Source organism: Aquila chrysaetos, chromosome 3 (assembly GCF_900496995.4).
Source record: "Aquila chrysaetos chrysaetos chromosome 3, bAquChr1.4, whole genome shotgun sequence".
NCBI lineage: Eukaryota > Metazoa > Chordata > Aves > Accipitriformes > Accipitridae > Aquila > Aquila chrysaetos.
The window spans coordinates 25,436,611-25,463,336 of NC_044006.1; the positions used below are offsets into that span (position 1 = coordinate 25,436,611).

Below are 26,726 nucleotides of genomic sequence, written 5' to 3' on the forward strand. Positions count from 1 at the left end.
CGCACCACAGTGAAGCTGCACTGCTCCCCAAGCTTCCGGCTGCTGAACCTCAGATTTGGCCCAGCAAACAGACAAACAAACCATCTACAGGAGGAACAGATCAAGACCAAGCTTCTAAATCCTCCTCACAGTGAAGAAGAAATGACATTTACTTACCTAAATTAAAATTTGAGGTAGAAGACTGCAAGGAAGTTTATAATTGATTCAGCATCGTGCTGTTTAAGAGGAGAAATCTTTTTCAGAACTTTATTCTTCTCTGAAACTCTTCAAAATGGGATACAAGAAGCAGCGAAAGACAAATCAATTTTACCACCTTTCTCTTCAACAGAATTTACACTACTTTTGACGACTTTTACTCAGTTTCTAAACCTGGGCAGTACAAAGGAAAAAAAAAAAATTCCCATGCTGCCAGGCCATAATAAATTTATGGCCTTGTAGGAGATCACTTCCACTGAAGGAAATGATCTTGACACACAACGCAGCTGGAGGGCTTCCTTGCCACCTGCTTTTCCAGTAGCGTGGGAGTTCAGGCAGGCAACCAGTAATTTGGACTGGGGAAGTGACTGCCACTACAACTAACCATTGACCCTGTTGCCAGATCCTTTGCTGAGCAGATCTGAACTTCTGTGTCCACACAGAAGTGAAACAGGCTCTTTCAGTAGTAGTGCATATACTTTTGGAGCAAGTACGCCATCAAAGCACAACCTTGGGCACACCACAGTCACCTCTAATCTACCCTCTGCCCCAGAAAAGTACTAAAATACTCCATACTGCACTTTTTTCTTCCAGGAGCAACTGCAAACAGAAATTATGTGAGACAAGTATCAGTTTTGTAATTCAACACACAACAGGAAAACACTTAGATTTTACACTGATGGGTGCAAATTACTCAGTTTCACATGAGTCCCTAATCTTAAATTTTTATAAAGAAAACAGTTCTGCTGAGGTAATAACTGATTCCCCTTTCAGCAGCACAGCTGGGTCCCCACAGTTTTTCCATTTTGCTATGAAAAATTAACATAACTGGAATAAGTCTGCTTGAGGAACAGATATGTAAAACTAAAAGGAACTGAAAGGGAAGCAGAATTAACACAGTGTAGCACAAAACTATAGGGCAGAGAGAAATGACAATAAAGCTTTTGAAAAGGAGGAAGCACACAACAACAACAGAAGTTGAACAACTCTCTAACCAGAATTTCTCCCTCATTACTTCTAGTCTCTTTATAATAAAAATCAGTTTTAGGCACAAATTTGCTATGTCACCTATCTTGAGCAGTAATTAACTCTATGCTGAGTGCTCTGTCACCTCAACAGCTGGTCTACAGGAACAAGTTGAGATTAATTCCACTTTTGTAAAAAATTTGTATTTTCCTAGATTACACCAAAGGCATGCAAGAACAACATAGTTACTGAAACTACTGACAGGAGAATTTCTAGGAAAGATTGTGGAAGCTTTGTATTCTTGTAAAATCACCTAATACAAACAATACAGCTTACTATATTTATGAGAGAACAGCTTTACATATTTTCTTCAGAATTATTGAAGCCATTTCAACTCCTGTATGTCCAGAAGATTAGGCTGTGTGAACCTCACAAAACCACCTCATGCATAAGTAAAATGCTAGGAGAAGTGGACATGCCTATGTGAATTTAAAGTTTCATAAGTCAAACAGATGAAGGAATTTTGCACAAGTTTTTGAAATTATGAGGTTGCCAAAAACCAATCACTTTTCAGAACAAGTGCTTTAAACACCCACTTCAGCTTTGTGAGGAGCAGCAGTAAAACAAAAAATCCAGAAACCTTCATTCTTTCCAGGAAGGTTATCAGCAAGAGCCTATCTTAAGTATGTTCAGTTCATCATCCAGGAAGAAAGGGTTACTCCCACAAAACAGTTCAAAGAACACAAACAAAAAAAAATTAAGACCCTGCCCCCAACCCCACACATTCTCCATTTGTGTTTCAATACCCTTTATCCTAAGATCAATTACACATTTTAAGTATTTCGATTAGATACACTTGCACTGTTAAACCATCCCCATTTTAGTCAGGGAAAGACTGAGGCAGAGACTGAAGGAGCTATTACAGCATCAGCCATGTAGCTGCTATGAAAATCCACGCATAAGGGAGCTCAGACACATTTCTACAAGTCTGAGATTGAAGAAACTTCTGGCAAAAGCCATCTGCAGACTAACAGATAACTTCTTGCTTCCCTTTTCATGGCATAAACGCCAAAGAGTCACAGAGAAGCACTGAGTTACAAGAGAAACACGAATTTTCAAAGCCAAATGCATATACGAGGTCTACAGTCTTTATGCCAAGAAGTCTAAGAACCACCATAACTGAGGTTGCTTTTAAGTTTAAAGTTCTTTGCATTGACCAAAGTTGGTTTTGTACAGAATACTCTTGGTTACTATAAAAAGCAAGTAGAACAGCAAGTGATCATTGTGGAGAACAACATAAAAAAAGGAACTGATTGCACTAATATAAACATATTCTGCACTTCTTTCAAACTGAAGCAACAATTTTTATAAATATACACAAAACCATACAATTATACCTACCTTTCCACCCAAGAAAAGGTATATTATGTACTCTTCGAACATGTAAACAAATATGTTTACTTCTACCTTCGTGTTCCATGCAAGCACTAACTGGCACATGAGAAACACTATGAAATATCATATTGAATGTAAGCAGGATTAATACTAGCAGACAGCAGAGGCTGCTTTGATGTATCCAGAGTGATCTTAAACAATTTGACATTAAAGTGAATGGATGGCTTAGAGTGAGAGAATCTCAAGAGAAAGTGGAACAGTTTCTGAGGTTCAAAAAGCACATGCCCTAACACCCCAGTATCTTTTCTGTACAGAAAAAGCATAATAATCTGTTCAGGGAAGAAAAAAAAAAACCCAAACCACAACATACCATGCTGCCTGGTAACAACAGATTCATGCAATCAGAAAATAAAAGATTCTCACAGCTTTAATATACATCTGCTGATCTAAAATCCTACTAGAATACAGAAATTCCAGTGAAAACCACTAGGAGAAGAATCGCAGTAGAAGAACTACAAAAGACCTTGGCAAATGGATGCCAATAGAAGGGCTTTCTCATTTTGCTTGGGCAACATAGTGCTGAATCTATCCACAGGCAAGAAATACGTTAAATGTATTTATACATTCTGTTTTATGAACAGACACATTACCCCAAGTCATCTTGTATTTTTAAAATGTAAGCATACTACAGTTAATTATTTCATGTTTAACACAATCTTTTCATTTACCACTTGCTAATATCTGAGAAAAAAAAATCCCAGCTTATAAAACAGATTACAGTAACCTTTTGTGATGTACAATTACTTACATTTGGTCTGATCGATAATTGGTAACTACCACTTCATTAAAATAAGTTAAAAAAAAATGAATCACAATAAGCAAATTCAGAAACAAGGAAAAGATTTTTCATAGAAAAATGAAATGTGACAGAACAACCTAACCTTTACCTAACCTTACTTTAAAATACTTAAAGCAATTACTTTTTAAAAGAATTACTGTGGTTAATAATGGAACAATAATATTAGAAACACATTTGTAAAATCCAATTTACGGGTGTAAGACTTGAGCAAATTTTAAGTCATGGTAAATTCAGCCATTTTACTTCAAAGTTTCACGTAAGAGCTATATGATGATTATGCCAAACACAACTACTCAAATGTATTATAGGAACTGTTGAAATCAGCAGTATGATTTTTATGTGCACAACATTCAAAAGACTTTGAAAGCCAATTTGGACGTTGCAGATGCACTTTTTAGTAAAACAAGCACACCTTCTACAGTTCTATATAGTCTTCTTATCAATGCAAAGATTTTGAGATATCTTCATTTAGATAAAAATCTTATTTGTTATAAACTAATGGTACTTAGAATCTTTAAACAGTCTTATTTTTCCCAATTCCATTTTTTTAAAATGTTAAAACTGGACAAAAAAGGTTCCTCTGTTCCGTATGGGCATAAACTAACTACACTGTCTAAAAAAATTCCTTAAAAATGCTTCTCAGATTGTGTTGTGTAAATCAAGACAGTGAAAGCATGAGTTTATGCCAAAAAAAGTAATTTTGACATTTCAGATAAAAAGTACACACATGAAATAAAAGTCCACCACTAAGCTTTCCACTCACCAATCATATCTGGAAATTGAGGTGTTGATGTGTGCTTGGAGGAAGAAAATAAGAATTTCAGAAAGTTATTCAGCTTTCTGTATAAGCCACTATGAAAAATCATGCTAGTTTAATACAGTGCAGGAAAGTTTTCTGACAGCCTAGTACCTGGTCTGAGAATCTGCTTAAGATACATAAAACAAGAAAAGGAACAAAATCCTTTCATTCTCTCCACTGCAGAATTTAAATCCAAATGTATGTAAATCCCAATTCATCCTCTCACACCATGAGGCCTGAGGAAAATAAATTGCAGGCTCACCATATGATTAGTTTGAAAGACACACATCACCTTCTGCCAAAGATGTACAAATATTTTATCATTGCCAAATGGAGTTTAAGAAGAGGTGGCCATAAAGACAAGTGACTTACAGCAACATAAATATGAGTAAGTTGAGTAAGAATAATTCTAGTAAACAAAGTAATAGGTCTTCCACCAACAATTCAAAACAGAAGCTTGCAACTTGCTACACGCAAGCACAGTTCTCTCGGACAGACTAAGTGGCAGTTTCCTTCAAACAGACTACATGCCACGGAGACATATTCTGTATACATTGATAGTCAAGGAGTAATGAAATTATACTAATTGCAACAAATGGGGTTCCTTTTTTGTTGTTGCAGAACAGCGGCTTGAACTTTTTTCCCTTTGCATAAAGTAGAGAGAATTGCTTCTGAGTGAACCACCCTCTTGGGTGCAGTATACCAAAACTTGCTGTTAACCTCCTGAGTTCCATGAGCGACTCCTCCATGCCTTTATCACTCCTCTAACATCGATTTTGCAACCTAGGCCTGTGGCTAACAGCCTCCAAACTAATTGCCACTAAAGGAAAAATAGGGTAAAAAGGCCCTTCCCTCCCAACATTAGCAATGCTGTTAGGTCTACTGTTACTAGAAATCTCGTTAATCTTACTGTTTCTCTTTTCTGCATGAAGTCAATGCTTGACATGTAATTCTATGCTAGCTTGCAGTATAGCCTGTCACAAGATGTTACTTACTATTGCAGGCTCTTCAGTACTAGGAATTACTTAATATCTGGGTAAGGGACAGAAAAGCAACCAGGTAAAGGATTTCATTTTCAAGAATCTCACACATGGGAAAAAAACGCAAAACCAAAACAACAAGCCACACAACAAAAAAACCCCAGTCTCAACTTCCACAGCAAGCACCATTCTAAAGGCATTCTGTTTCTATATGGAAGCTGTGAATTCTCAATAGGAAACGTGAAGAACATACCTCAGAAAGTAAAGTACATTAGTACATTGATCTTCATAATCATGTAAGGAGTGGTAAATAAAAACATTGCAACTTCCATAAAGGACTGCTCTTCTGGTTAGGTGCTCTGGCATAGCTGGCAGGGCAAAAGGAATCATGAAAGAATATGCATTACTGAAAAACATTTGGTGATCATCTGATCTGACAAAAAATACACCCTGCAATCAGAAGCACAAATTAATCTAAATTAGAAAAAGTAGGGATGAGGATCTTGATAGCCACCATTCAGAAACAAGATTTCTTCGTTCATCTCTTCAGTATTCTCAGATCTAGAAAACCCCTGGAATAATCAATCTCTCTCTTCTCCCACTAGAATGAAGGAAAAAAACCACCTTAAGTACAGGCTCTGGCCTGTACCCAGAGACTGAATCTAGTGTCTCACAAAAAGAGACACTCTGAACAAAGAAAATGAGTGGAAGTAGGATGGAGGTCCAAACCATCTGAATTGCGTAATTCTTCCAATTCTTTCCCAGATTCACTTGAACAAGGCACAACAAAACCTTCCACATCTCCAATCAATTTTGACTGAAAATTTGATACCAGATACAAGACTAAAGGCAGGTTTGCTTATATGCATGGTTTTCCTCCCTTTATAAATTAGAGGGATGAAATGGAATCCACTTCAGCAGCAATACCCGGACAGGAAAAAGAAAAGGGGGGGGGGCGTGGGGCGGCAGGACAAAAGAGGATGAGGAAATGACTAAACTGTCCACTGCACCAGATTTCCAAACTGCTGCTGTCACATCCAGCATCCTTGTAAGTAGGGCTGATCTTCAGACCAATTACAGCTGTAGCTGAAACTCATCTGCATCTGTTCTGCTTTCCAAACCAAGCTGTTTGATAGGCAGAGCTTCTAGCAATAGAAGTCCGTCAATCTACTAGACTTGCTGTACGCAAAGACTGAGCAAATGTGTTATAGATACTGCATCTGAAAGGGTGGGAATCTTTTAAGCCCAACTTTTGAATATGTGCACTTGGTATAGGATACAAAGTGCGCTCTTACCTTCATAGTAGATTAAAAACTCTTAGCCTGCCTAACCAGTGTCAAATATTCTGAGTTATCAGACTATTAAATTAACCCACAAATGAAAGTCAATCACCAAAATTATACACTAAATTAATTCACTTAAAAGTAACAAAACCCATCCTTTGTTTCAGACCCAAAAACTCCTTGAAGCAACAAGGAAAAAGTAGTTAATAGACAACATATCCCTTTTACAGCTTTATTCCAAGAATGTTTGGGAACATCAGAAGGGGAAGGAAAAAAGCAAGTGTTTTAACATTACCATTAGAATAAGTATTTAGTTTTCAGCTGCCCTGCTTGACAGACCTCACAAACAGGAATATATTAAAGGCACTCAGAAGAAAAAATTCTCTCAGAGGTTCTACTACACATCAGATTTCTATCAGATATTCAACTTTTGCAGACTTGTTTCATTCAGTCAAGAACAATGCTGAACCTAGTGCTGCAAGAAATCAGTCATTTTAAGTCTTAGGAAAAGTTCTGACCCTAAACCAAATGTTATTTCATCTTCCCATCACTATTAAAGAAGTATCCTAGAAACACTCAGCAGACTGCTCAGGGCTTTTCCCACCCCTCCAGGAGCATGTATTCTGCAGGCACAGATAAGATTACACATCAACTCTGAGATTATATGTACAGAAAACAAACTTTTCTATCTCCTTAGAAAGTCCAGAGAACTACAGAATTAACTGCTTTATAACCTTCAAGCTCTTCTTTCTTTTATAAAAGCTCTGTCCTTTCAAAAAAATTAACACAGACTAAAATTTGACATGCAATTCCAAATCAGTGCCAACAGCTTTAGATGCTAATTTATGTATCAGAACAATAACCTTTATTAACAAAACCTCTAAAAATTATAAAGAAAAATAGCAGAACTACTTAAAGATAGGAAATGTATTCAGTCATCATTTCTTCTATCATATGTCTACACACTCTGCTGTACCACCATCTTCTTAAGCACTGCTTACTCTACTGAGCGATAAAGGTTACAAGAGTGAACACAGAATGACAGATGCAACACAGAGGTGGTTCCTCACCAAATCAATTTACATGCCACTTTATAGGTGGAACATAAAAGGATTTCTCACTTTCCAAACAAAGATCTAAAGTCAAATACTGAAACTACAATACAGCAAGAGGCACATCTCTCCTTCAAATTAGTTATAAAAGATCCTTACACACTACCTGACAGAAACAAGTTTCCTACAAATAGTACATCAGCACACATGTACAAGAATGAACACAACCCCCTTTTAGCATCTTATAACAACTCCCAAAACGGGGACATGCTGAAAAATTTCAACAGCTCTCTGATGCAAGCTAGGAATTCAAGAGAAATCCACTGGGTGCATTCTTACTCCAGCTGGAAAATTATAAAACCACTCAAGAGTAAAGTATTACTCTGAAGTTGACAAGAGAAAAATTTTCCAGGTAACCAGACTTTATTACCAATAAGACCTGCAGCATAATGCCAGAGACTAACATATAAAGGAAAAATAACTTCTGTTTTCTTTTGGTGTATTGTGGACTTAAAATTAGACCTATTAATAAAATCACTTCAAACATCTGCTCTGTCAAAGATTATGGTGATCAAACCTGAAATTCAGAGGTAGCCATAATTATGAAGACAGTTTTCCAGACAACAGAATGTTCCTGCTTATTTGCCAGTAAGATTAAATAGAAAAGGCTAATCTTCCAAATAAAAATATATTCTTAAAAGCCACTAAGTCAAATAGTTATGAAGCAATTTTGAGTTTAGAAAAGTGTCTTGTTTTTGGCTGGGATAGAGTTAATTTTCTTCCTAGTAGCTGGTACAGTGTGTTTTGGATTTAGTGTGAAAATAACATTGATAACACACTGCTGTTTTAGTTGTTGCTAAGTAGCACTTATCCTAAGTTAAGGAAGGACCATAGCCAGGAAAGCTGACCCGAACTAGCCAAAGGGATATTCCATACCATAGAACATCATGCTCAGTATTATCAACTGAGGGGAGTTGGCCGGGAGGGGCGGATCGCTGCTCGGGCATCAGTCAGTGGGTAGTGAGCAACTGCACTGTGCATCACTTGTCTTTTCTTGGGTCTAATTTCTCTCTTTTGGTTACATTCCTTTTCATTACAATTATTAGTATTGTTATTATATTATTATCATCGATTTTTTTTGTTATTATTGTAGTTATTAAACTGTTCTTATCTCAACCCACAAGTTTTACCCCACCCCACCCCCTGGCCCCGATTCTCCTCCCCATCCCTCTGGGAGGGGGGAGGAGTGAGCAAGCAAGCGGCCACATGGTGTTTAGTTGCTGGCTGGGGTTAAACCACGACAAAAAGTGAAAAGCTATCTCTAATCTACTAACAGCGAAAGTACTAACAGGCTTAGGCATTAGGATACGTGTAGAGTTCCATGTATCTGGATTTTGCCATACTTTGTCTGGTGTAAACCTGTTGGATTCCAGCTCTTAGGTCATCCCATATCTGGTCAAGACCGATCTGTTTAAGTCCATGCGGGTTCTGACTCCTATTCGATGACATTTTGTATTTCCCGTAAAGTCTTCCAGTGCAGCAGCCTGAGATCTGGTTATTCCTCCATCAGAATCACAAGCCAAGTAACATTCTAAACTCAGTTGCAGCAACTTGGTGAGATATTCTTTACATACAAAGAGTGATGTTTCCCAGGAAGATAATCTGCAAAAGGAAAAGAAAATATATATGTTATATGACAGTCTAAATTCATTCACACTAAAAGATACAAAGAAAGAAAAAGATACAAAATTAATGATTTCATTGAAACATTTTCATTTACACAGATGAGAAATCCATGATGAGATCTGAAATACCAGAACCAAGGAACATAATTTTGCAATTCAGCAATCCGCTACAAAATGTGACTGTTAGTGCCCAGATCTGTCCAAAGCCTATAGGTACTTAGGTCAGTGCTGCTGACAACAAAACTCTAATGCTAATAAGAAAACGCAGCAGACACTGTCCTAAGTGGTGTTTCCTCCCTGTACAATAGTAAAACTCCAGTACTTCCAAACAACTTGGGGTTCTGTGGTAACTCATTGTTTAACAAGCATCCTGATGGATATCCAAGATTAACCAGAAGATACTAAAAATAACTTTTTTTCTTTGGTTATCAATAACTGTTCCAGACTTCAGATAACTACTACAGGTAACCTTAAAGTCCAAGGTATTTTGGGAGCAGAGAATTTTTCTATCTGGTAAACACATGCTTACGTTAATTTCTTTGCCAAGTAAATGAACACCACTTCCTTCAATGTCATCTTACCAGCAAGAGAATATGCAGCCAATAACAGTGGGAAGAATGAACAACTAATGGAGTGCACAAAATAAAGACTGCATGAATTGTGAATGAAAGAATAAGAAACTAAGAAAATACACTACTCCCATGAGTGCTTAAGCGCACAAAGTTTGGGAGGTAGTGAAGAGATGGTTATCAATTAATCAGCCTTGTGAAATGACAGAGTACGAAAACAGTCACCTGGAAAGGACTACTGAGAATATCAAGCAGAAGATCCATTTTTACACAAGTCCTGAAAAATATTTTGCAATTTTAACATCTCACCCACCATAGCAACAAAATTAAGAAGATATCCCAAAATTACAAAGGAGGTAACACGATTTAAAAAAACTAACCCACAAATAACAGAATTGTAGTAAGTCAGGACCAACTTACTTTTACTGCAGCCTTTCAATATATAAAGGAGGCTTATAAGAAAGGTGGAGAAAGACTTTTTACCAGGGACTGTAGTGACAGGACAAGGGGCGATGCTTTTAAATTGAAAGAGGGTAGATTTAGACTGGATATAAGAAGAAATTTTTTTACAATGAGGGTGGTGAGGCACTGGAACAGGTTGCCCAGAGAGGTTGTGGATGCCCCATCCCTGGAAGTGTTCAAGGCCAGGCTGGATGGGGCTTTGAACAACCTGGTCTAGTGCAAGATGTCTCTGCCCATGGCAGGGAGGTTGGACTAGATGATCTTTAAAAGTCCCTTCCAGCTCTAACCATTCTGTGATTCTGTACCCTAGAGCCCATTCACTGAAATACTCAAAGCACAGTGAAACACGATGACTTTTTGCATGCTTCTATAGAAAGGAATACAGCTTTATGATAAACCTGTCCTGCAATGGAGTCTGCTGGCCAAGGCTCACATGAACCCTTCTGTAATTTCAAGGATAGTATAGGCTGAGACCTGATAAATCCTATTATTTCTTTTTAACCTTTGAGCAGTGGAAAATAAAGATATTCCTTCAGGATCTACAGTATGTCATAGGCGCTTTGTCACAGCCACTTCTAGGCTATTGCACGTTCCACCCCAGGTTTCACACGGTTTTAAAGGTTAAGTATTCTGTTATACCCTCCCCGACCCCCACCCAATTATTTGTAGGACTTCTCCTCTGCCTCTTCTCCGTAACCCTAAAAAGGCCAGCTGAGATTGAGGCATTTCTTCTTCTTTTTTTTTTTTTTTTTTTAAGTCAGCAACTGTCTTACTGCAACGACACAAAAGTTACCACTCAATCCTCATAGTCCTTTACTATCCATCACCCATAAGCATTTAAATCTCAAGCTCTAAGTAAAAAACACTGAGAAGTATTTTCATTATGACAATCTGAGCAACAAGTACTGTCTCATTTCAATCAGACATAAACTGCTTCTGTAGCTAATTCTTCTTTTTACATGAGCAACTACTTAGAAAATTAGGTGGAAAAATAAGAATTCAATCAATATATATCTTATGAAACATACACTTAAAATTCGACCTTGCCATTCTGTTTCTATAATTACAGCAAACTGGTTATTAAAGACACATGTGAACAATGCATTATCATACTGAAGTATATATCAGATCATACCTTGTTTATATTTAACGTCTTTCATTTCTGGAAATCAAACCTGCTGCAGTACTAATAATGATGGACTTTCACGACTGAGCAATGAACACCAGAAAGAACAAAGGTCAGTCCGCGAGTGGCCATTCGCCTCTACTGTAGGAAACACTCTGTGCATGTTACACACCCACAATCTTGCACTATGATCCTAAGTCAGCATTGCAATACAAAGCAAGAAAATTAATTCAACGTCTGCAATCCGGGAGAGAAGAAACTTTTTTGTTCCTTAAATCAGGTACTATCTGAACTCTCCACAGAAGCAACAGAAGACAGTTACAAATCTGCAACTCTACTACAACTGCAGCATGTGTAAAAAAGTAACTGACCATTACTCTCTTATTCATCTGCAATAAGCAAGCAGCCTAGAATTAGAGTGCATTTTAGTAAAAATATTTTGGCATAACTAATACAAAATACTTCACTGCTGTATAAAAGTTCATAACAAAAGGCCAACCCCTTGCTAGCTAGCAGAAAGCATAACGTTACAATAGTACACAACTGGGCCAAGGTCCCTTCCCAGGCAGCCTGCAGAGAGGAGCAACAGCCGGGGCTCTTAATCAGACATCTCTCCAGATGCCAGTTAGAGGCAGCCACACTTCCATTGCAAGCCCGCGGTCACTGGCTGCCCAGCAGATGTGGAGTTTACCCCTCTATGATGATGGAAATACTTAACTTTCTTCTCTAATTAAGCATCTCCTAGTTTTTATGTACCCTGGTGCATCTACAAATACTACCTTTTCCCAGAATCTTTTAAACTCAAGGTATTGCTCATTCACACTCTACTAATTTTCCCTCCCCTCCCCTTAAGTAACACTCTGTATTTAAGTCAGGATGTAGCCATTAAAAATAACGCCATGAGAAAGAACTTAATTTTGATTTTTTATTTTCTCATGCAGTCCACTAAATAGAAATATTCTTTATAAGCAATAAATTCCACTGCATTTGACAACATTACTTCCCTATCCCTTGGCTGGTTTCCAATTCGAATTTCACAATTAAAGACATGAATATGGAATGATAGCATCATGTCACTAACTTCCTAGACTCAAATAAGTTACTTCTTCCAGTTAGTTACTAGTTAACACAGTTGAGAAATAAAGCAATAGATGAATAATGCTATAAACTACTACTAATTTTTTTGCAGATTTATTCATGTGCAGAAAAATAGAAAGGTAATTATTAATATTTTACCTTAACAGGAGTAAAGTTTCACTACATAAGAATACTTTAACTACATAAGCATATTTGCGAAAGCAACCATTTGTACTTAGTGGTTAAACTAAGCTATGGTGTTATATGTATAGAGAGAGGAGGGGTAAAACAAGGCTTTGTTATTCAGCACAGTTATTATACACAAACACCCAATGAAAATACAAAATTCTATTTAATGTGAAAAGTGTAAGTGTAGTTTGTTATTTTTGTGATTCACGCACAGAAAACCTTTCCTAGGCACACAATTCTGGAAAGTCAAATCTGGTCCACAGTAGTTACACTGCATGTCTTTACTCAACGTCCCGATTGCTAAACTTACAAAGAGGGAGAAAAGAGAGTTTAGAAGCCTACCATTTCTCAGTGCCTGGGCTGTGTGCAACTGCCAAGAGCAAGATGCCCTCCCAAGAACCATGAATTGCTATAGGTGAATTAAAACCTGAACATTAAGTCATAACCTTTACATCACTGAGATCTCTCACCTTCCAAAGTGCTGTTGGCAGGACTATGCACAAGTCTATCTTGAACTGACCATCACCGTGCTTTCCTGCCCAAACTGATCAAACTTGCTGGTGACCTGCTTCATGGACAGGACCACCTGCCCGAGTTGCAACATCCACTCTGTAGATCTGGACCAGAGAACCCAGACTTCATTACATATTCAGGATCAGCTATATTTACATGAAAAAAAAAATTACCTCTGCAGTTTCCAGCTGATATAGACACAATTTGATATAGCAGCATGACAGTGTTCAACACCATCCTTATCTTTCGACCCTCCATTCAAACACTGCCATTAAAACACTGTCAAAACTATGATTTCTGCCCATGCCAGTTGTCAAAAGGAGGTAATATTTCTGCCAAAACTTTAGAACAACAGCCTTGAAGGACAGGGGGAAATGCTATTCCCTCATTTTCATTACTGGGGGGGGACACGACGTGACACACCTCATATGCAAGGAAATGCATCACATTGGAAAACAGTGGTTTTGCTTTTACTGATCACCTAATAATAAATGGTACTTCTTTTAGATATTCCACCTGAGGAAAACGATGTCTGTGCCGAATGAGGACTATAAGAAAATCTGAAAGTTAACCCCACTTTTAGCTAAAAAACATAATAAAACCCACCAGATTTACAGCATCTCAAGCCGACTGCTGGAGCTTCATAGCTGGAACTTTCAGCTTCACAGCTCCAAGGCCTATGCATCACCTGTTGTTCTCCCACAACCACTTATTTCTACACTACAGATTTCAAGATAGCTTACTTCAATAACTACAGACAGAATTTGAAGTTGTCAGCTTCTTGGCCCAGTACGAACTTATAGGTCCAGAGCAAGGTTTTCCAGCTGACCCGAGAGCCCAGATAGTGTGTTTTTTAAAGACATAGTAGAGAGGCACAGGACCTAGACTTAGTAATTTCCAAGTATTTTATCCCTTGTCTAATTTCAAACGAGGAGAACATTCTTGTCACGCCTAATAGTGTGAGCTAAAGCGACCAGATTTAATCGTACTAAAACCAAAAACATTAGGGAAGAGGAGCATGTTTCACTAATAAGCTATGGTGGAATGACCTTTAGTGTTACGAGGTTTCCAAAGTTTATGAGTGTGTGTTAAAAGTCAGAATTTCACCTCTGTACACTGCCCCATTTTCTAAAACTGAATTCAAGTTCCCCAGTAACAAAACTGCAGTACAAGTTCATTTGGACATTGGCTGCAGTTTGACAACTTTTGTAAAAATGGGTGCAGTGACCACATTCACTTAAATGGCCATTACAAGCAAAGTATCAGCCCTCTGAGCTGAAAGGATAAAGCATAATAAATGTTTAATCTTTGGCTTCAAAAGACAAGAAAAAGGAGTAAGTTTAATACAGCCACACACTTAAAAATGCAAGATGAAACTCCTCTTCCAAACTCTTTCCTCCCCATTTTTGCAGCTTGACTCCTCTAACTTACTTCATCCTGCTCTCCTGTTGCTGTATTTCAGCAAGTCGGATCCAGAAGTTCAACAGATGCTCTTGTATTCAAACAGCAACACTCAGTAAGGTTCCCAACCAGTTTTACTCCCCCTAAGTCTCTGCTACCTCTGCACTGAGCCAAGGCAACTATTAAGGTTATTTACCCAAGATATGCAATACTGACTGAACCAACGCCATACGACACAAGCACACAAAAAGCATTTTCAAAAAACTAAAACAGCAGCACATTAAACGCTACCTTTGCTCTAACACAAGCTGTTTTCTTGTTCTTATACTATTTTAAAAACAAGCTATTGGATGCTGGTTTATATTCTAGCTCACATAAATTTTAAAATCGCTATAGCTGAAGTGACCCTAAAGTATTACAGATTATATCAAAATAATAAAGATTGTATCAAAATATTTGGCAAGTTTTTGCCTTACAACAAGCATCCAAAGGCACATCTATTGCTTCCAGTGTTTGGCTTGATACAAAGCCTACCAAAAAATAAACCAATCCCCTCTCATAACCAGTAAGTCAATTTATTATTCATATATCCTCTCTTACCAAACACGGACAGTTTCACAGATAGGACACTGCAAATGATCCATCCTACAAACCAGGCTTAAGATTCCTCTTGAAGTCATGCAAACACACATCTTTTGAAAAGGCATGTAAATGCAAAGTACAGAGCTGAGAACAATATACCTCCCTCCACTGCTAGTTAGCCTGTAAGATACAATCTACATGATTAATCAGATATAAGCACTGAGGCAGGGTGGGGAGACATTTAAAAATTCTCTTTGCTTTCACCTTTTACTTCTTTGCCTTTACAATTTATAAGCTATTTCTTGGAAAATTTTTTCCAGGTTAAAAAAGGTCTCTTGAATCTTAAAGGACGCAACCTCCATTCTAGCACACATTTATGTTTGATGGAGTGGAAAGAGGCAAGAGAAATAATTCTGTTCTGTCCCTATAATCACTTGCACTCACAATTTATGATTTCAAAGACACTTTTTATACCCATGCACCTGCAAATTAATTATTTTGTGTTTACTTGACTTCAGCTGAGGTTACCATTATGAGCTCAAAACTATAATGTAACATAGCTTAGTTGAGCCATGGTCTGGCATGCAAGATTTTATAGCACTGACATTTCTGTCCAGAAGTACTTTAGGTCACTAAATAGACAGACTATAAACTAGGCAGACAGTTTATGCATGTAAAGTGACCCAATCCTTAAAGCAAGACTAGGACCAAGCATAATGTCCTTAGCACTTTACATGCTACAAATGTGTAATTAATCAAGATCTGGAGAATCTGTCTATAGCAAACATTTCCACTGTGCCCCAGCAAAATGAAACCACAACTATTGTAAAAAAATGGTTATTCCAGAAATCATATCAGTAACAGAAGAGAAATATTACAATCTTTTCTCCCTTTTCAATATCAAAGATATTCAAGAGACAAATTATGCAAATTATAATGTTCAGTTCCTCTGTATTATTACAAAATACTGAGTTTCATGTAGCATGAAAAGCTTTAGCTCATCTTATTTTCAAGAGAGTTAAATTCAGTTCATCTCATTATGAGAAAAAGGCAGATGTATATACATGCATACACTCCTCCCTTCCAAAAGTTGTCTTTGGGTGGTTAAAAGCACTCTGAACAGCATTTTTTACAAAAAGAGTAGTTTAGAGTAGAAGCAAGTATGCTTAATTTGCCAGTAGTTTAATACCAAGTTGTGTAAATTTGGTGTAAAGTTTGAGCAGTTGTTACTTTACCTCTCTGACAATGCCTTCATTCAGGGCTTCAGTGCTCTTCCCACATCCCCTCCTCTATGTGTTACAGCTCTGACCAATGATAACCAAAGCGCTATAAGGAATACACCCCTACATTACTTCATGTGCCAATTATATAGTTGCCAGCTGAAAAAATAAAGCAAAAGCCTGGATGTGTTCTTCACAGCTAGAAAGACACTTAAATTCACCTTTATTTTCAAATTCAAACAGAATATATGGAAGTAACTTGGAAGTACAGTTTTTACACCTTTCTTATTTACTTAAATTATGCATGATCATGTCCACTAAAAGCCTTTTTAACTGACATGGTTTTAATTTGGATGCCCGATTACAAAGCTTTTTCCAAAACACAAATGACTATTCCTCAGAAGAGTATCAAGCAAGTTTGAGTGTGCCGCTTTTTCACTTCTCTTTGCCTATTCTGTTATCAGTTTTTTAACATTCTTCCTTTACTTCTTGATTTCAGCTTTACCCTTGTCTTCCTTGAGCAAACAGTTCCTGCAACTTTTGACAGAGATCTCACTACAGTAATGCAATAGCTAATACAAAACAAAAAAACCTCCATATACATGCTGCCTAATGAACAGAGACTAGGTCTAGACTAGACAAGGTTTGCCGATGTATCCGTACAAGCAAACTCTCCCTTCCGCGTTTGCAGCTGAAGTAAACTTTGGTCAATATTAACAATCCTGCCAACAAGTAAAGTTTCACAGTAGTCTGACTGCACCAACATCAACTTTGCAAATAATGTAAGGGACTATATCCTTACTACTCTACAGGTAAAACTTTTCAGGTTTCATTTGGCCATCTGTAAGAGTTCACTTTTTTGCTGTTCAAGTAATCCTTACGCACAAAGTTTGCAGACTACTCCTAAACTGAAATGTCCTTTCTAACCTCAGGTCTCAGGTTTTCCTGTGCTACAAACAGGATGCAGATCCTGCAGTGTTTTTTAACTGGGCCTGCAGTAATAAGCTTCATGGGTTCTTAAAACACTGATTATGCTCAGCTCTTACATCTTGGAAAAAGGAAGGCTGCAGACTAGGAAAAGAGCAACACTGTGTGCAGAGAGAATCAAGTCAAGATACGAGCACGCTGAAGAGGAGGAAGAAAGGTTTACACAAGACAAAGGGCCTTGAGTATTCCCACTCTCTCTGGCTTAAATCATATATAGATACAACCTGCAAAAAAACAACAAAAACAAACAAAAAAACCTAAACAACAAAAATCAAATACACATAAGGACAATGCGCATGAAGATGCATTTATTGAATCAGCCAGGAAGATGCAGAAAATGAAAATGAGGGAGGACAAGTCATGAGAACACAATGCTAAATACCCAACATACCAAGCAGAAGACAGAACAATATACCTTTTTTTTTTTTCAGGAAATAAAAACAGAAAAAAAAAAAGTGGCAGTGGGGAATCATATCAAATGCAATTTAGCAAGAACGAACACAGAAGGAAACTCTGAAATACCTTGGGCCAGTTTAGAGACCTTAATGATCCCGTAAGGACAATTCTTCCACATAACTGCTTTCCTAAAAGCTCTAAACAGCCATCAAAACTTTAACTAAATCGAACTTAATAACCTAAACCACCATGGTGCTACTGGTGTCCACCAAGAAAATCCTGGTATGGTCTTACAGTCCACTTCAGACACAGCATGATTTCCGTCAGAACCCACAGGGCAAGCCTCTGAACCCCAATGCAAATCACCCTCCATTATAACAGCACTTAGTGCCCCACAACTTACACTTTCATACTGACCTGTTAGACACAAACAGGAATTTTTCACCTATAATAATGTTTCCCTACAAAGTTTTCTTATGCTCTTGGAAGGTGGTGATTCTTATCAGTAACTTTAAAAAGTACTAACATTAACAAGTGTAAAACAATTCTGGCTGGAATCTCTTCGCAACAGCTTGCTAATTTTACAGTGTCTTCCATCTTGTTACTTTTGCAGGAGCTCAACTGATCAAGGCAATGCGGTTTGCCACTTCAATTTATAAATAAAGATTATGGTCACACCGATTCGTCTTGCAAACAGTCTGACATTTTCAGATGTTCAAATATACCACAAAAGCATGGCTTAAATACTGAAGAGCTTCCTCCTATATTCACCTTCATGCTGATGTTTCATTCAGAAATGATGAGGATTGCAACTATCATATAGTAAAAACAGTCTACAAATCAAGGGCTGTTGCAGTTGCTCGCATTCATTTTTTCCATGTGACAAAATCACTACCCTGTGAAAGCTGCTGCCTCTTTTTTTTTTTTAAATCAGGTCTACATTAAGTACATTTCCTATACTTCCTATAACTCTCTTTTTTCCCCTCAATTCAGTCCTCCAAACTTTAGATAAAACTTCCAGAGGACAGTCTCCATTGCTGTGAGATTAGAGGAGCTTGCAAATTTACATAAGAAATTAAGTTTAAATTACAGAGCAAAAGAGGGTGAACTAAGGTCACACCAGCAGCCTTACTTCTGAACTCTAATCCACATTAAGATATTGTCCAATCTTAAACACACAGAGCAACAAAAAGCCAAGCTACATCAGATGCAAATTAAAAATAGAAACAAGAAGTTTCTGAGTTCAGCTATGGCTGAAATTGCATTCCTAATAACCCAAATTCTTGTAGCTCCCTGCTTTAAATTTAAAAAATTAACTTCTGTCTACCTTGTATATTAATGAATTGAATACATCTGGGTCCCAGTAGCAAAACCACCAGTATCTCCATGAAAATGGGAGAAGCATGTGCATGTCTTCAAAAGATCAGTACATTACCAGAGCAGAGTAAGAAGCTGCCCACACTGCAAAAACTTTCTATCATCATGATCCTCACCATCCTATGTGTGAATAAAAAGTTTCCATTTCTCCTTCACAGTAACACCAAGTTTGAGACACACAGCAACATTAACTAGAGCAAATCTAACTAAATCCAAAGACCAGGAGTGTTTTACATCACCTTTATGTACTTATAATTTAAAGAAAAACAGAAGTCAATGGTATTGACCTGATATTCTAATCTAGTGCATAACTACAAAGACCTCAAAGAAAATGTATTCGATCCTTTAGTTTTAGTACTGATGTCAAGCAATGCCTCATACCTGGCTAGACCAAGCTACAGCAGTGAACCTTCTGACTCCAAAACCAGAACAATCAAAAGGGGAAGAAAAGGAGATAACACTAATTTTTCCTGAGTTTTTGGAAGAACATCACATCAAAGTTATACTGTTTATTCAAGAATCATAGAATGGTTTGGGTTGGAAGGGACCTTAAAGATCATCTAGTTCCAACCCCCCTGCCATGGGCAGGGACACCTTCCACTAGACCAGGTTGCTCAAAGCCGCATCCAGCCTGGCTTTGAACACTTCCAGGGATGGGGCATCCACAACCTCTCTGGGCAACCTGTTCCAGTGCCTCACCACCCTCACAGTGAAGAACTTCCTTACATCTAATCTAAATCTACGCTCTTTCAGTTTTAAAACCATTGCCGCTTGTCCTGTCACCACATACCCTGGTAAAAAGTCTCTCATCATCTTTCTTATAAGCCCACTTCAAGTATTGAAGGGCGACAATAAGGTCTCCCCGAAGTCTTCTCTTCTCGAGGCTGAACAACCCCAACTCTCTCAGCCTTTCTTCACAGAAGAGGTGTTCCATCCCTCTGATCATTTCTGAGGCCCTCCCCTGGACATGCTCTAACAGGTCCATGTCTTTCTTGTGCTGGGGGCTCCAGAGCTGGATGCAGTACTCCAGCTGGGGTCTCATGAGAGCAGGATGGAGGGTGAGAATCACCTCCCTCGACCTGCTGGTCATGCTTCTGTTTACAAGTCCAGGATACAACTGGCAAAGAAGGTAGGGCAATCTTGAGGATAAAGTACAAGAAATTCCAACTCTGGCAAAATACATATGACTCTATACCAGTTTCCTGAAGTACAAAATGGAATTAATGTTTTCCTATTCTCACAGTAGCCTTCATTCATTTTTTTCAAGTTTCACAGATGCAGAGGGATTTGAAAAATGTTACATTAAATAAAGTGGAATGTAATAAATGTTTGGTTTATTTAAAAAAAAATATTTGATTTTGACCCTGCATCATTTATAAGAAGAGGTGAGGTAGCAACATAAAGCAGTTCACTGTTGTGGCATCAGAGGTTCTGTGGGTAAAAAGAAAACTGTCAGAAAATTACCCACTGGGACACACATTATTTCCTAAACCAGTGCTTTTCCCAGCAGCTGTACTGCAACTATTCCCTGATTTAACCTCATATAACTACTCATGCTGGATAATGCAACAAGTGTTTAAATCTGACAATGTTCTATCTCTGTAGTTATATTAAAAGCTACAAGTTGCAGCACTACAGCGGGGCACATCAGCTCAGGACGATTTTATTACCAAGTCACTTAGTCATGCCTGTAACAGGTCTGAACTGCGGTGTTGTAGAAACATCAATAGTTGATCTGTAGTAGTTCTTCTATTGAAAAGCCTACAATTGTTATAATAAAATAGCAAGTTACTTATGTAGACAAGCTCAACAGCTCTCTAATTTTCCAACCATTAGATTTTCCTGCCTTTTCCTTACTGAAATTTGCCCTTTAACAAGTAAGGGAAATTCAGTGGTCTCCATGACAAATTAAAAATAATAATAGTTTAAATTTGCACGCTGTATAGGTTACAACTTTTACCTAGGCCTCTAAATGTTGGTTCCAACAACAACCACTTCTTTACATGGAGATTATCTTGAAAATACAGTAATTAAAAAGTTTTTATTAGTTTACTCTTGCCAAAAAACCAATGCTAGCACCTAAGCAGTCTGTTTAAAGCAAGTTCACACATTCCTAAAGCACATGCAGAACTTCCAAGGCCAAATTTTACACACTCTTCTTTCTTCCGGCTCTGTGCAGCAGGAAGACTCTATCAACCTGCAGTCTGCTGGGACTGCCATGCATGTCCTCCTGGCACTCTAATCCAAGTGGGACACCTACTCTGTTTTCCTCCTGATGCACACAGACAGACCCTGTTGTACAGCATGGGAAGTACAACAGCGTAGCCATTCTGTTGAACAGCAGCACTGATCCAGCCACCTTACACTTTAATTTGATTCTGCCCTCGGCAAGTTAGAAAATCCTGGTTGAAAAGCGTAGTACACATGACATTGGTACCCACCTGTAACACCTCTTACTACAACCCCCTCACTTAACATTCATGATACAAATTTTTGATGTTGAGAGTGGTATAAATGCAAGTAGGACATCTTTATAGCTGTTTCATCCATGAGGAATTAAAAAAAAAAAAAACCACAACAAAAAAGCAAACCAAAAAACCAAACTTCAGTGCCAAGAGAGAAGACTCCAGGTATACCGAATTCACACAACCATGGACACCCAGGATGTGACTCATCATTAAGCTGGGCCCTACCGAAATAATTGTGACTACACAACACTAGGCACTACTTGAGAAACACAACAGATGAAAAGCAGTACTCGAAGATCTTAACATGTAAGTTGTAAGAAAACACTTTTTAAGCTGAATATCTGAAATAACTTTCTCAAAGAACTCAGTATTGTTTTCATAACAATGCACCTAAAATTTAAGACCTTGCACCAAGACTAAGCTAAATTCAAAAAAGCCACCCCCAAATCAGAATCCAAATAAGGGTGTGAATCAATTTAGCTTAAATTAAATTATTTAAATTAAAGCAATGCAATTTTCTCATGCCGACAGTCTAAGTAACAGGCCCAAGTTATAAGTGAAGTTCAAACCAGTGGAAAAAGGATTAAGGTGGAGGAATAATCATTTAGTTAAACCAGCACAACTATTTTGACAGCCAAGGAGCAGGGTGCATATGCATAATTTAGGTGCCTAAACTAAGAAGCTTCTCTGCATGATTCCTGGATAGGCAATGGAGAGTTTCCTTCCAGAGTGGCAATTCAGATCAGAAGCCTAGTTCAGTTGCTCTAAGCTGTTGTCAAGTTACTAGGATCTGCATGTACACAGCTGAGAAAACAAGAAGCTGTTAACACTAGGCACTGAACCTGGATTCTAGTGTTAGGTGTATAAATTACTCCCAAGATCAAATGTGTTCCCCATGCCTCCATGGGACAACTACATCCAGTGTTTCAGCTGCACCTCAAATATATGGTGATGATATGACTGTGAAATGTAACCAATCTTAACAAGCAAAGCAACTAAGAGAGATGTAAAATAAGAAGCTGGGCAACAAATACTGAAAAACAAGAGAAGTCACAAAGCTGAGGGAAAAGACTTCTTTCTAGTAGAGTCACCAGCGGAGACACAAAGTGTCAATGCAACACAGATACCTAACCATCAATACACAACATTACAGAGGTTCACTGTGAGCACCTCTGGAGTAAAAACTATGCACCATGGTACCTGCAAAGTATCTTACTACTTCCCCAAAGAGGATGCATCCTAAACACACTCCATATCAACCATTCACAATATAGTATTACAAACCAAATTTGGCCTAATTTAAGTTACATGGCCACTAGGTATTTCTCATCCCCACAGACCATTCTTCCTAGTCTTGCCAAAAGGATTTCCAAAACAGACTTTTTTCCCCACACTAGCATCAGGGTATGTGTGTGTATTAGGTGGTAGGTATTTGATTATATATGAACACATATACTGGGAGAAAGGTTGTTGAGGAAGTCAGTAACAAAACAAATGAAAACAAAATAAGGTAAAACAAGTAATCTGTGTCCTCTTAGTGCTGACAAGTACACAGATAACCTAGGGTTAAATTTCATTCTCCTCAAAGGCACAGCTGGAAGATTTAAATACAAAGTGGGGGAGACAGCATGTAAGTCTACAAAGGAAAGGAGTATGTGGAAAGGAAAGAGTATTAGGTGAGATCACAAGGAAGGTTTTGATGACAGGAAAAGAAGATCAGAAGAACAAAAAAACGTGGTGAAGGAAAACAGCTACTGGGAGGAAGAAAACTGAAAGGAGAAAGGTAATAGGGGGATAACAATGGTGATGGAATATAATTTGAAGAGGAAATAAGAAGGATGGGAAAAGAATCCCAGTAAGGACACAGTTAGCTTTCAGTGGCAAAAATTACTGGGAAACAAATGAGGTGATTATTTGCAATGACAAAAAACTGCAGGACTAGTCATCTGGACGGAGCCAATAAATGCACAAACAAACAAACAGACAGATAAAAGGTTACAGGGGGCACCTTCTCTGGTAAGCCACAACAGCAGGTGGCAACAAGGGGAAGCCTGGTGCGCAGTCCTTGACGGAGAAACCTGGAGAAGGTGACAAGGAGGAGCTGTGGGAAATATCCCCCAGCAGCCACGATGGTACTGGGGACATGGGGGAATTTCTCTACGCACAACCAAACAGCTCCTAGGCAGACAAGAGTGTCACCAGGGCTCTGGGGATAGCTGCCATACAAGAGGGTGAAAGGAGGCGGCACAGAGAAAGACAGGGAGGACAGAAGGCAGGTGGACACCTTAAAACAGTGGCCAGTGAGAAAAGCTCATGGGGAGAAGAGAGCACAGGCCTGGGACGCGCAGGACCCGGGACGGCTGTGGTGGGCTGTCCCGGGGGCCGCGGGGCAGAGCGAGGGTGCGGGGCTGCGGGTGGACAGGCCCGAAGGGCCGGGGTCTAAGAGCCCGCGGGGCGGGAAGAAAAGGCAGGGGCAGCCACCGAGGCGGTCCCGGCCATGCGGGGGCCGCGGTCACGGGGGAGGGCAGGGAGGCGGAAGGGAGGGCCGGGCCGGGCCGGCACAGGGAGCGGGCAGGGCGGGCGGCCGGCGGGCAGATCCGGCGGGGCCAGAGTAGCCGGGCAGCCGGCGGGGCGGGCTCCCGCGCCCCAACGGGGAAGATGCATTTCGAGTGCGCAGTTAGCGGCCTCCCCGCTCGCAACCAGGCCCGCAGCTCCTGGGGCCGGATCTGCGAGCGGGCCGGACGGCCGCTCCCGCCGCCTCCCTCCCTCCCTCCCTCCGGAGCCAGGTGCGCGCCCGGGAGAATAAAGGCGGGCGAGCAGGCCGGGCCGGGCCCAGCCTCCCCTTCCCCCGCTCCTCGCGGCGTGACTCAGTGCCGGGCCCCGCTCCGCCAGGCCCGCGCAGCCTCGGCCCAGCGGGGCCGCCTCCGCCGGGGCCGGGCCGGGCCGGGCCGGGCCCGGCCTCGCTGCGACACAACGCCGCGGCCTCCCCGCACTCACCAGCATCGCGCGTCCCGCAGAGTCAGGCCGCGTCCGCCCGCCCCTTCCGCCTCCGCCAGGCCCGGATCTGCCGCCTCCTCCCCCCAGCGCGGCCCGGAGAGCGCGGAGGCGCCGCCCCTCTCCGCCCGCCCCGCCCCGCCCCGCCCCGGCGCGGCGGGGCGCGGCGCGGCGCGGCCGGGCCCGCCTCGGCTCACGGCGCGGGGAGGCCCCGCGGCCTGCGGGGAGGCTCGGTGGGGCTCGGGCCTGCGGCTGTCCGCGCCAGGAGGGACCGCCCGCTGCCTCCTCTTCCCTCAAGGCGGGCGAGGGGCGCTGCGGAGGGAGGGGTGGCCGAGGCGGCAGCGCCGCGGGGCCTCTCGCCCGCCCGCCCGCCCGCACGGCCGGCAGGGCCGGGACAGCTCGGGGTGACCCGAGCCCGGCCGCCGCCTCCTCGGCCGCTCCCTGCCTCGGCCACCTAGGAGGAGAGCCGTGGCAGGTCGGGGCCTGGCCCAGCCGCGCTGAGGCCGCCGGCAGGGGTTGGGGGGGCGGGGGGGCTCGGCCCCTTCGCGGAGCCTGGCCGCCGGCGTGAGCCCGCTGGGGCGGGAGGTCGGTGGCGCGGGTGGTGGCCGGCAGACCGGCATCTCCTCGGCCGCCAGGCCCCTGCCCTTCCTGCGGGGTCATCGCTCCGATTCCCCCCCGCAAGTTAGTCCTTTGTATTTGTGAGGAACGTGGGTTTCTAGCGTGTCCTCGACGTACTGAGCTGCACCATACCCAGTCTCAGAGCCCCCGTGGACGTGTGTTAAGCTGCGCATTAACAGCGTCTCCTTCTCGAGCAAGTGTTAAACTAAGCTGCGAGGCTCTCCTCTGAACGATTTGCATCAAGAGTCCTTACCTCGAGGTGAACATTGCATTGCAAACTTTGATGGCGATTAAAGTGCTGCTGTCATAAGAACATAGTTGGAAATCTTATTGTAATGGTGAATTTCAGATGAGTAAGAAAACTTAGAAAACAACATTGCGGAGAGAAGAACAGGGTAGAAGTTGAAAGAGGAGGTTTTATTGTTCAGCTGTGAGCTGGTTGGAAGATGTGTGAAGGTATTTGGTCTGATTTAGGGATAAGTAGTTACATGAACCTGTTTGCAATCTATGAACAAATTTAAGCAAAAATACCTAGTGTAGGAAACTTTATGATCGTAAAATATAAACTTGGAACATCCGCATCACTTTTACGTGGATTGCAAGTGGAGCAGTTAATGTCTCTTTGTAACAGTATGAAATTGATTATACAAAATCATATCAAAATTAAGACAGGTTTCAGAAAAGTAATGTTGTGGAGTCAGTCCTGCCTTATTTATTCCTGAGGGCTGTGGAATTATATTGCTGGAGCTGTGCTGTAAAGGAAAAGGACAAGGTTTCATATCCTTGGTATTGTGCTGTGTCGAGGTTGTCTGCGCTGTGCTCTCACAAACCATGCTGATTTTCCCTGCTGAGATGAATTCAGATTCTCATCCGAATTACACCAGAAGACATTTGTGCTGGTTTTGGCTGGGATAGAGTTAATTTTCTTCATAGTAGCTAGTATGGGGCAATGTTTTGGATTTGTGCTGAAAACAGTGTTGATAACACAGAGATGTTTTCGTTATTGCTGAGCAGTGCTTACACAGCGTCAAGGCCTTTTCTGCTTCTCACCCCACCCCACCAGCGAGCAGGCTGGGGGGGCACAAGAAGCTGGGAGAGGACACAGCCGGGACAGCTGACCCCAACTGACCCAAGGGATATCCCAGACCATATGACGTCATGCTCATATAAAGCTGGGGGAAGAAGGAAGTTGGGGATGTTTGGAGTGATGGTGTTTGTCTTCCCAAGTAATGGTTATGCGTGATGGAGCCCTGCTTTCCTGGAGATCGCTGAATACCTGCCTGCTGATGGGAAGTGGTGAATGAATTCCTTGTTTTGCTGTGCTTGTGCACGTGATTTTTGCTTTATGTATTAAACTGTCTTTATCTCAACCCATGAGTTTTCTCACTTTTACTCTTCTGATTCTCTCCCCCGTCCCCCCAGGGGGGAGTGAGCGAGTGGCTGTGTGGTGCTTCATTGGCTGGCTGGGGTTAAACCATGATAACATTTAAAGCAAGTCAAATGAGGTCATAAAAAGTTCTTATCCTTTACATT

The 26,726-nt window shown here is 40.6% G+C and overlaps 1 protein-coding gene across 1 annotated transcript in view; it reads right to left on the reverse strand.

Moving 5' to 3' along the window:
* Positions 1–24,638, reverse strand: part of CUL1 (cullin 1) — a 54,173-nt gene extending 29,535 nt beyond the window's left edge. Inside the window, exons 1-3 of the mRNA XM_041122312.1 lie at positions 24,579–24,638; positions 16,369–16,512; positions 8,899–9,191 (exon numbers count right to left, since the gene is read on the reverse strand). Of these exons, the coding sequence (XP_040978246.1) occupies positions 8,899–9,038 (140 nt within the window). The 5' untranslated portion in view covers positions 9,039–9,191; positions 16,369–16,512; positions 24,579–24,638. The remainder of the gene's footprint in view (positions 1–8,898; positions 9,192–16,368; positions 16,513–24,578) is intronic.
* Between the last annotated feature and the right edge of the window lie 2,088 nt (positions 24,639–26,726).